The sequence below is a fragment of the Narcine bancroftii genome, chromosome 12 (genome assembly GCF_036971445.1).
Source record: "Narcine bancroftii isolate sNarBan1 chromosome 12, sNarBan1.hap1, whole genome shotgun sequence".
NCBI classification, from domain to species: domain Eukaryota; kingdom Metazoa; phylum Chordata; class Chondrichthyes; order Torpediniformes; family Narcinidae; genus Narcine; species Narcine bancroftii.
In genome coordinates, this window is record NC_091480.1 from 10,781,260 (window position 1) to 10,793,506 (window position 12,247).

Sequence of the window (12,247 nt, forward strand, 5' to 3'; positions counted from 1 at the left end):
ACTTATCAATGGAAGCAATAACAACAACACCACACTTAATATCAACAAAATCAAGGAGCTGATTGCGGACTTCAGGATGAGACAACCAGAGGTGCGTGGCCCAATGATCTTTGGGGCATCAGATGTGGAGAAGGTGAGCAAATTTAAGTTTTTGGGAGTCACCATCTTGGAGGAACTTTCCTGGACCCAACACACGAATGACAGCATGAATAAAGCACATCAGCACCTCTACTTCCTCAGGAGTTTGCGGAGGTTTGGTATGACATCGGAAACCCTGGCAAATCTCTACAGAGGTGTGGTGGAAAGTGTGCTGACCGGCTGCATCACGGTCTGGTATGGGAACACCAAGACTCCTGAACGCAAAGCCCCGCAGAAGGTAGTGGAAACATCACAGGCAAAACCCTCCCCACCATCAAGAATGACTACAGGGAACGCTGCCATCGGAGAGCAGCAGCAATCATCAAGGATCGACGTCACCCAGCACACCCTCTGTTCTTGCTGCTACCATCAGGAAAGAGGTACTGGTGCCACTAGAATTGCACCACCGGGTTCAGGAACAGCTGCTATCCCTCCACCATCAGACTCCTCAACGACAAACTCAATCAGGGACTCATTTTAGAATTCTTGTGCATTTAATTGATTTTCTCTCTCTCTCTCCCTCTCTCTCGATATTGCACAGTTAGTTTATATTTCTTTATTTGTTTACCTGCATACGTTATGTTTTTTTTTTGCAGTGTCTCAGTGGTAATTCTGCCTCACCTGTAGGAGAAAGGATCTCAGGTTGTATGTGATGTCATGCATGTACCCTGATAATAAACCTGAAATCCCAATCTGAAGAGTGAAGGGATAAGTTAAATTATCTGTGATGCAAGTCTTCAACCACAATGTACAATGTAAGTTGAGATGTTGGCCTTGTTTGTGCCTCCTGTTGGCTAATTAAGTTTTTTAAAATTTTAATTTAGAGAAACTGACCCTTCCGGCCCTCAAGCCCACGTCACCCAAGTACACTCTTATAACCAATTGACCTATTAATCCCATATGTGGGAGGAAATGGAGCACCTGGAGGAAACCCATGCAGACATGGGCGAACGTACAGATTCCTTACAGACAGTGCTGGATTCGAACTCAGGTCACTGAAGTTTTATAGAAACCGTCTTACCCTATACATGTTGACCCATGAACTCTCACCACCAAATACACTCTTATGACCAATTAATCTGCTAATTCCATACATCTTTAAAATGTGGGAGGAAACCAGAAAACAGAGAAGAAACCCGCGCAGACATGAGGAGAACGTGCAAACTCCTTACAGACGGCATCGGATTCAAACCTGGGTTGCTGAGATTTTATAGAAACCATATAACCATATACAGGTCAGTTTTAATCCTACTCAATGGCAATTGTGTTCAATCCTTTCCATGCAGTGTAGCATACAACCAGTACACTGGCTGCACTCCCACCAGCCTACTGCAGGGGCAACCATTGTATCTGCAGGTAGGCAACCTGGGAGGCTGCCCCCACCCCTGCCCGCTGTCAATCACCAGCCCATATAAAGACTCAAGCTGGCCCCTTTGGGACCAGTCAGACATAAGGAGCCAGGAGTGTACTGAGACCTGATATGTATAAATTTAAGCTAATTAAAGCTTGTGGTGTCTGTGAAATTTGTGTCAGAATTATTTGCGCAGCAGCGTTCTCAGTATCATGTCAAAAATCACATCCTTGCTATTAGAGATGCCTTTGGGAATTTGCTGAACACATCACTTCATGAAGTAAACCCTGCTCAAGATTTGGCAAAGATAAAAGTAGCAGGGGAATAGGTTATTTTATATTCAGTATTGTGCAATGAGACGGGATTAATTATCATAAAAAATATTCCAGGGAAGTATAGTCATCACATGATGACTTTATATTGTTTTAAATTATTGTGATTAAGTACAGATCCAGGGTCATTAAATTTAACTAGCTAATTATTGTATGTAGGTATGAGAGGAAGGTTGGATGAGGTGAATTGAGCAATTATGTTGAAAGACAGTAAAATAATAGTTAATTATTCTCAACAAATGTACATTCCCTCAAATGAAAAGAAATTCAACCAAGGATAACAGGAGAGGTTAAGGATAGATTTCTACTCAAAATTAATACTAAACATTGAGTATTCAAGGCTTTATAGATATTAGATGCCCTGGGTTTGACCTTCAGTTTCTTCTTGATCCCTAAACAACTCCAGCAGAATGGAGTGTACTTAAATCTAATCCCTCTATTTTAGCAGAGAGAAGGACAGGGCAATTGTTGGAATCTATATTTCAGGAGAGAGCTGAACACAGTTTGATAACGAGAGGCAGAGTTAACTGTGGATTGATGAAAGGGAAATTGCATTTGACCAATATATTTTTTAAGGATTATATCCAGTGGTGGTGTCAGTAGATAAAGTGTAGCTGGATCACAGAACAGACCACTGCACAAAATGAGGTTTCAGCAGATTTGGCCCAAAATAAGTATATGGATCTATGCGCGCACGCACACACACTCAACCCCCATAAGACCATAGACAGTGTCCTTCAAGTCTGCCATTCAATCATTTTCCTGCTCGGCCTTCTCCTCTTAACTTTTGATGCCCTGGCTAATCAAGAACCAATCAATCTCTCCCTTAAATTCACCCAGTGACCTGGCCTCCACAACTACCTGTGGTAACAAATTTCACAGGTTCACCACCATCTGGAAAAAACAAATTCCTCCGCATCTCTATTTTAATTGTGCCCTCTTGTCCTGGACTTTCCCACCATGGGAAATAACCATTCTACACCTCATCTGTCCATGCCTTCAAACATTCAAAATGTTTCAATGAGATCCCCATCTTCCCCCCCCCCCACCACCACCCCAACTATTCTCCGAAGACTGCAAAAAATTCCTCGTATGATAACCCTTTCATTCCCGGTTAGTGAATCAGTCCAATGGAATGGTGCAGACCTCAGTCCTTGGCCACTAGTTTATTTTGCTAATGAGTTTATTGCCATAGATATCATACAATGAACAGGCGAGTCTAACTTACCCACGCAGCAGCAAAACAGGTACTTGTAAAGAAAAACTATCATAGGAAATTAATTTAATTAAATTATTAAAAGAGAAAATAAGACATAAGATAGTTAATAAACATTCGCATCGATCCGAGTGCAACTGAACTGATTTTTAATAGAACAGATAGTTCTTTTGTGCTGTTGGAGGTTTGTGTATGTGTGGGGTGAGTGTGTGTGTATGTATGTGTGGGGTGTGGGGTGAGTGTGTGTGTGTATGTGCGGGGTGTGGGGTGAGTGTGTGTGTGTGTATGTGTGGGGTGGGGGGTGAGTGTGTGTGTATGTGTGTGGGGTGAGTGTGTGTGTATGTGTGCGTGACAGAGGTGCACCAAAGAAAAGGTACAAGGACTGCCTAAAGAAATCTCTTGGTGCCTGCCACATTGACCACCGCCAGTGGGCTGATAACGCCTCAAACCGTGCATCTTGGCGCCTCACAGTTTGGCGGGCAGCAGCCTCCTTTGAAGAAGACCGCAGAGCCCACCTCACTGACAAAAGGCAAAGGAGGAAAAACCCAACACCCAACCCCAACCAACCAATTTTCCCTTGCAACCGCTGCAATCGTGTCTGCCTGTCCCGCATCGGACTGGTCAGCCACAAACGAGCCTGCAGCTGACGTGGACTTTTTACCCCCTCCATAAATCTTCGTCCGCGAAGCCAAGCCAAAGAATGTGTGTGTGTGGGGTGTATGTGGGGTGTGTGTGTATGTGTGTGGGGTATATGTGTGTGTGGGGTGTGGGATATGTGTGTGTGTATGTGTGGAGTATGTATGTGTGTGTGTGAGGTGTGTGTGGGGTGTGTGTGTGTGGGGTGTGTATGTGTGGGGTGTGTATGTGTGGGGTGTGTATGTGTGGGGTGTGTGTGTGGGGTGTGTGTGTGGGATGTGTGTGTGTGGGGTGTGTGTGGGGTGTGTATGTGTGGGGTGTGTATGTGTGGGGTGTGTGTGTGGGGTGTGTGTGGGGTGTGTGTGTGTGTGGGGTGTGTGTGTGTGTGGGGTGTGTGTGTGGGGGGGTTGAGTGTGCGTGCGTGTGCCCATATATCCATCCCACACATACACAGTATTAATACACACAAACACACACACATACACAGTATTAATACACACACACACACACACACACGCACACACACAGAGTATATATGTATAAAGACATATCGAAGTGTGGTAACTTTGGAAGGCTGTAAATATGTAGAATTTGTAGAGGGAATGAAAATATTCAGGACAGCTTGCTGGATATTTGAGGCCTAAGCCAAGCAAAAATAAAACATAAGCTTCTTTTCTTACATTTCCTGATGACATTAGAAGGCCATTTGGCCCATTGAGTCCATCCCAGCACCTAGAGCAACCCCATTGGTCCCAATCACCCACTTATTGTGATCTATTTTTTTTCTTGCAGGTCCAACAACTGATCCCTTCCCCCACCTAAATTTTCCAGCCATCAGCGAACCATGAGGGGTAATGGACAGTGGTCAATTAAACCTACCAGCAAGTGGGAATCTGCGGTGCTCTGCCTTAGTGGCAATGGAACAGGAATTGGTGCTCTTGTGTACGTTTAACATGATTTTATTGAATGGCAGATCCTTGCTCTTAAACTTTATGTGACAGGTTTTATTACTTATGAATTATATACTGTTTGAGAGATTGATCAGTTTTATTAGTCAAGGAGGCACCAGTATTTCTTCCTCAAATCTTTGGAATAAAACATGTCTCCAACATAATATTTATATCTGCATTACATTTTACATTTATTTGCAGAAATTTGGGCAGCACGATTAGTTAACCCAGCACTGTTACAGAGTTAGGTTTGAATCTGACTGTCTCTGTAAGGATTTTGTAGGCACTCCCTGTGTCTGCGTGAGTTTCCTCCAACCTTTCAAAACATACCGGGAGATGTAATTGGGCGGCATAGGCTCATGGGCCAAAAGGCCCTGTTACCGTGCAGTTTGTCTAAATTTAAAATTTTTGTGGAGAGGATAAATCAGCAAGAGTGCCGAGCTAGTAATGAAAAAATATAATGTGGTACCACATTATATCCTTCATGACCTCAATGTTTTGAGGCTCTTTCTATTGAATTTTATTCCATTGTTTAGTCTTGTTATTCTGTATCAACAATGCAAAGCAATATTATGTACACACAAGATAAGCAGTCATTTGGCTTTAAAAGCTCTAGTCTCAAATACAAGGTAATTACTTAGCATATTCAACAATGAATTACCTCGTCATTGAATCCATGAAAGAAACAATTGCAATTATGGAATTGGCTTCAACTTCTCATCTATCCCAAAGAGCTTGACAGATAATGACTTATTTTTGAAGTGCATTTCCTGCTGTCTTGTATGACTACGATCTGCTTTGAATGGAAATGATGAAGGAGGGATGTTGGAAAATGGACAAGAAAATGTAGAAACTATAACAGTCAAAGCAGAAGGTAAAAACACAGAAACTCAGCAGGTCTTCCAGCATCCATAGAAGATACATAACTGATGTTTCAGGCCTGAGCCTTTCTTTAAGGTGTGGGTAAAAAGTAGACAGGTCCCTGAATTAAAAGGCAAGGGAGAAGGTACCTAAGGGCAGGGGGAGGAGCACAGACCCACAGACATCAGGTGATAATGGAGCATGGATAAGAGGACAGGAGAGGAGATATGAGAATTGATTTGGGGGAGGGGGTGGCTCTGTGAATGAAGAACTGGAGGAAAGGAGACAGAAAAAAGGTGAGAGAGAAAGCTTGAAGGAGAAATAGGGAGAGATGGTGCGGGTGGGGGAGGGGGGTGGTCGGGAACTAACTGAAATCAGAGAAGTCGATGTTAATGCCATCCGTTGAGGGTTCCCAGATGGAATATGTGGGTGGTCTGTCTGGCCGTGCATGGATAGTCATGGCAGCGTGGGAATGAGGCAGGGAATTGAAATGAGTGGTCACTGATAGATCCCCATACACAGAGCTAAGATGCTCAATGAAGCAATCTCCTAGTCTGCATCCAGTCAAAGCAATAGTGAACAGATCATACACAAACTGTATCAGAGGTATGGATAGGGTATATTGTGAAGATTTTATTTGCATGGTAAAATCAAGAAGGCAGAGAAATAAAGTGAGAGGAAGGAGTTTCCAAATGGATCTGAGATTAAAGATATTTTTTATAGTGAGTGATTGATATTGACAACACACTGTCAGAGGAGTCGGATACAATCGCTATGTTTAAGAGACATCCAGATAGGCACTGAAATAGGAAAGGTATCGACAGACACAGGCCTAAAATGGGCAAATGATTGGGGTAGATGGGCAAAGAGGCCAGCATGAATGCTGTTGGCTGAAAGGCCTGTTTCTGTGCTTAAATAAAAAATTCTATGACTCAATCAGAAAACCTACTCTGAACTTGAGCACTCATTGAGAGTGTGTGCTCATTGTACCAACTGGATTTGGTTGACACTTTTTTCTATTGAACTCTTCTTATAAGGGTTTAATAGGTAATATTTATAATAAGTTATTAAGGTTGCAATCAAATTCTAATGACAAAATTAAAAGGGCCTGCAAAGAGGAACTTCAGTTACATCTTCCAGAGGAATAATGGGAGAAGATTTTTAGATTGGTTAATACCTCTTCAATATGTGCTCGCCATTCTTTGATTCAGTTCAAAGTGGTACTTTGGGCTCATATGTCGAAAGACAAATTGGCCCACATTTTTTTCTAATGTCAGTCCTATTTGTGATAGATGTAATTCTGAAGTGGCTTCTCTAACTTGTATGTTTTGGTCATGTCTGAAGTTAGAGAGGTATTGGATAGATATTTTTAAGATTTTGTCATTTATACTGGACATTAGTTACCCATTGACTGCTATTTTTGGAATTATAGTTCCAGAAGTGGAAGGAGTTCCCACTTCCACACATCAGGTTGTAGCCTTTTCTACACTGTTGGCTGGAAGAGCCATTCTATTTAAATGGAAAGATTCTAATCCACCTTCTTTGGCTCTCTCAAATTATGTCACGCTTAAGTTCAGAAAGAGTTAGAGTTGTACTTTTAATACTTCTGTTAAATTTGAAGAGACTTGGTGTCCTTTTATACATCATTTCCACATGACTGAGTTTGTAGAATTATTTTCTCTTCTGGACTATATTTAATTTTATATTTTTTCTCTTTATTAGTGATTATATTTTATTAATAAATTCTCAGGAGAGGCTGCCCAGTTTTTTTCCCTTAGATTAGGTGGGGTTTTATATAATAATTTTTTTTCTTTTCTTATTTTAAAGATTTCAGTTTGAGGAGACGAGAACATATTCGTTAATTGTGGTGGAATGCAATATGTTATATACTTATGATACTTTTCTCCTTCCTATTCTCCGCATGATTTGTTTGCCTATAACATGATTAATAAAAAGATTGTAAAAGAAAGAAAGAGTGAGTGTGCTGCCCTGTGAGAGCTAAAGGTCAAAGCATATCTCATGGATGCATAATCAAACATCCAAAGGCACTATTCAAAGATTGGGTCTCCTGAGCATCACCAATACAGTCCAGGACACTCTAGCTTCTGACTACTTGTTGTTCGTAACATTTGATCCACTGAGTTAAGATAGTTTCTCTCTTCTGACATGTTAAATTTTCCCAGTACGATCTGCTTTTATTCCAATTTCCCAATACTTTGCTTCAGTATAATTTGTCTAATAACATGAAAACAATTAGCGCTTTTCCAAAGAGCTTATTACAAGTGAAGTGTTAAGAGGCATTCCTGAGTGGTGCATCAGTCACAGAAGGATTTATTCTTGCTTTCTTTGATAATATCACTGGTAATTTGGCTAGGAAGTGTCACTTAGCTCAACACCGACGGAACACAGCTTAAATAACAATTATTAATCTATCCATGCTGCACTTGCAATTACTTCAACTCCATTGCTCTGTTCAAACAGATGGTGTTCAAACAGTGCGTTGATGGCTTGGGAGAATTTCTCACGAAAGAACTGAGTGAGGCCTTTTCCGCAGCAGGTTCTCCGAACAAACTATTTGTCTTTCACAATCGGGAGAATGAGATTATGGTAAATTAGACAGAGTCAAGTGGCTTCGTCTAAGAATTGCAAACATCTACTGGAAAAGTAGTTGTATTTGATTAAAACTGCACAAAATATCACAGACCATTAAACATAGTTCCTCCACGAGCAATACGTTAAAATTATTGACTCCTAGCATTTAGTACCTTGTCACTTTAAATCTCCGCCTCACTCCCACTCCGTTCTTATGGTCCTTAACCTTCGACACTGCTCCAGCATTTCTGACATTTTCATCCATCAGTCTCTGGTTCCTCAGGGAATTATTCTGCATTTACAGCTTCAGACAAGACATAGCATTGCGCTAATTTGGGGATATTTTACCCAGTTTCATTAATACCATTCATCAATCCCACAGCTTGCGGGAAGAATCTATTTCCCAGTCTGGCAGTCATGATTTTGATGCTCCTGTTCTTTCTTATTGATGGGAAAAGGTCAAGCATATTCTGTGATGGATGGAAGGGATCCTCAATAATTCTTTGAGCCTTATTTAAGCAACGGTCCCGATGAAGGTCGTCAATAGAGGGAAGGGAGACATAAGTGATCTTTGTTCATTGACCCTGAATTGTTTCAACCATGGGGGATAAGCTGCTTCCTCGTGTTTTACCCTATCAGATATCTCTTCCCTCCACCTTCCCTGCAACTTAACAAGCCTCTGAAACATTAATCATGTTTGGAGTAAAACTCTAAAGTCTGTAGACACCATGATTGTAGTAAAACACAATGCTGGAGCATGTCAGCAGATTAAACAGTGCACTTTATCTAGCAAAGATAAAGGTGCATAACCAACGTTTCAGGTTTGAGCCCTTCATCAAAGTATGAACAAAATGTAGGCAGGCACATGATGGTGGGGAAGGGAGGGCCAAGGGGCTTCTTCTTATCGTGCTTCAAGTCTTTCTTCCTCCTCTTGGACACTTCTTTTTATCCCAAATATCCCCCTGCCCTTCCCTCCCACCATTTTGTTTTGGTTTCTGCCTTCATTTTGCTCACACCTTGAAGAAGAGCTCAGGTCCAAAACATTGGTTATGTATTTTTACCTTTGCTATATAAAGAACACTGTTTGGCCTGCAGAGTTTCTCCAGCATTTTAGACATACAACATGGTAACAGGCCATTTCGACCCACGAGCCCGTGCCGCCCAATTTACACCCAATTAATCTACACCCCCGGTACGTTTCAAATGGCGGGAGGAAACCAGAGCCCTCCGGGGAAAACCCACACAGACATAGGGAGAACCTAAAAACTCCTCACAGATAGCATGGGATTCAAACCCTAGTCCCGCTTGCTCTTACTGTAAAGGCGTTGCATCATCCGTGCAGCCAACCGTTTTTACATTAATTCTATTAATGTAGAATTTAAGCACCTTTACATTTGTTAATAATGCTCAATGATGAAACTAGCGTCATGGAGATATACAACACGGAAACAGACCACGTGGCCCAACATGCCCACATCAACAATGTTGTCTGCTCAAGCTAATCCCATCTGCCTGCGCTTGGCCCAAGTCCCACAGTGATCTACAAATCCGCAGCTCACCAAAGATCTCTGGTCATAAGTCAATGGATCAATGGAAGCACTGCTGGTCCTCCTGGATTCTGTGTAAGCATGAACCGAATCCGTATAAGGTGAACTCTTTGGTGTCGGCATAGGGGTCGCAGCAGTCCGCATGATAATCGGCGGTGGAATGCTGCTGCGTGAATCCAGCTGCCCGTTGGACCTCATGATGACTGAATACATTTTTAATTCTGTGGAAAGCAGAACAGGCATTTATACAAAGGCAGCAATTGTGAATGGAAGATTTCTTGGCCCATGAATCAATGACAACACTCTCACCAGGAGAAGGATCCTTAAATCGTTCACACTCATCCTCAAAATTAGTTGACGTCTTCTCTTCATCTGATTCTGATCTGTTGGCATCTCCCTGAAACATTGAATTATTTATGTAAAGTTTACGACACAGAATGGTGGGAACATTCAGCCAGGTCTCATCTGTGGTGGGGGGGGGGGGCGGGGGCACGAAAATGGAGACACGAGGGGCTCAGATGTTGGAAGATAGAGCTAAAGAGAACAACGAGTTGGCCAGCATCTGTGGAGACAAAGGGACAGCTGATGCTTCGAGACCCTGCTTCAGGTTTGAGGGAAAATAGCCCACATAAAGATGGAAGAGGAAGGGCCACAGAGTTAATGTCTCAAGGCCACAGAAGCTTGTAAAACTGCAGGAAGGTTGGGCGAGGGAGATTAAGGTAAAACTGGGGCGATAAGGTTGGGGAAGAGGAAGTAAGCTGTAAATAAGATGACCTGGCCAATGAGTGAATGGGAAACGAGAGAGTGAGAACATAAACAAAAGAACATAGGAATTGTGAAATGCAGAGCAGGACTATGTGTGTGCCTGGCAGGTCAGAATGTGTGAGTCCTCCACTGCCGTAAGAAAAAAAAGAAAGATAATAAGGGGAATAAACAAAGATGCTGAGCCAATAGGACAGATAAATGACTGATGAGGTGGAAAGAAACCAAGCTACCTGTAGTTGTAAAATGTAGTAGAACAGTTACCTCTGTTTCTCATCCCACAAATACAGCTAAACCTGCTGGATATTTACATATCTTTGATTTTTATTTTGCATTTACAGCATCTGCAGATTTAATTTTGACTTTTCATGAGAGGTAACTTATTATTCTCGGAATAGAAAGCATAATGAGTTCACGGGTTCCCTTGATTTCACCCAGTGGTGTGTCTTAAAATAGCAGCCTCCATCCTCAAAGACCCCCACCACCCAGGCCAGGCCCTCTTCACTCTGCTACCATCGGAGAAAAGGTACAGGAGCCTAAAGACAAGCTCTCAACGGCACAAGGATTTATTTGCACCTGATGTGTCGTTATTTGTGTATTATTCTGAGTTAGTCTGTGTGAGAGTAGGCTCTTTTGTGACTTCCCCTGTTCGTAAATAAAGTCTACTGTTTGTTGATAACATGCGCCCAGTCTTGATTCTCTTTGAACCTGTCAAACCTATTCTGAACACAACAGATGGGGACTGGCAGAAATACAACAGTCAAAGCCTGAAACCCATTGGGAAAATATCAGGTGAGAGCAGAAACTTATATAAAAAAAAGTCTTGCAAACAACGTACCTCTGCTTGGAAGCCTTCCACAAGAATAGCTACTAATAAGTTGAAAAGAACATAGTTTCCAAAAGTCATTAATGCCACAAAGTAGAGGGCTGCCCAAGGTGAGGTGGAAGCCATTCCATTATAGAGGACCACATTCCAATCCTCCTGAGTAAGAATCTGAGGACAGAGAAATTGACATTACTGTGGGGTTGTTTGAAATCCCTCAGCCTCCTGTTCTGGATTGCCAGCACAGAATGCTGGGGCACCGATAGCATGTAAACCACATGCTGGTGTGCGCACACATCACACCACATCCACATAGGTCCCTTAATGCAAAGCCACAAGTTGAGTTAAAATACATTATTGCAAAATTATAACAGATTTGGAATATTGTGAGCAGTTCTGTTCCCCAAATTATAGGAAGGATATCAATAAGGTAAAGAGGGTACAGAAAAGATTTACTAAAATGTTGCCTGGATTGCAGCATCTAGAATATGGAGAAACATTGAGTAGACTGGGTCTTTATTCATTGGACTATAGAAAGTTGAGGGGGGATTTGATAGAGGTATTTAAAATAATGAGGGGATTGACAGAGTAGTTGTGAATGGACTCTTCCCCTCGAAGCTAGATGAGATTGGAATGTGGGGTCATAAGTTAAGGGTTAGGGGGAAAAAGTTTAGAAGTAACATGAGAGGAAGCTTCTTCACTCAGAGAGTGGTGGCTGAGTGGAATGACCTTCTGGAAAAGGTGGTTGCAACAGGGTCAATTTTGTCATTTAAGAGAAGGTTAGATGAGTGCATGGATGTGCAGGGATTGGTGGGTTATGGACAGGGAGCAAGTAAGTGGGACTAGAGGAGATCACTTAAATCGGTGCAGACGAGAGGGGCCGAGATGGCCTGTTTCTGTACTGTAATTGTTATATGGTTATAACAAAGGGTATATTTTATGGACGAAAAATCACCTTAAAAATTCCTATCATGTACCGATTTTTTAGATAAAACCTATTTTTGTGAATTCCTGTCACATTTTAAGTCTGCTTCAAGAG

At 42.0% G+C, this 12,247-nt stretch overlaps 1 protein-coding gene across 1 annotated transcript in view; it reads right to left on the minus strand.

Moving 5' to 3' along the window:
* The window catches only part of cacna1ha (calcium channel, voltage-dependent, T type, alpha 1H subunit a), a 206,428-nt gene that overhangs the window by 56,900 nt on the left and 137,281 nt on the right, over nt 1–12,247 (minus strand). The window contains exons 12-14 of the mRNA XM_069904861.1: nt 11,224–11,379; nt 9,933–10,020; nt 9,636–9,844 (exon numbers count right to left, since the gene is read on the minus strand). Of these exons, the coding sequence (XP_069760962.1) occupies nt 9,636–9,844; nt 9,933–10,020; nt 11,224–11,379 (453 nt within the window). The remainder of the gene's footprint in view (nt 1–9,635; nt 9,845–9,932; nt 10,021–11,223; nt 11,380–12,247) is intronic.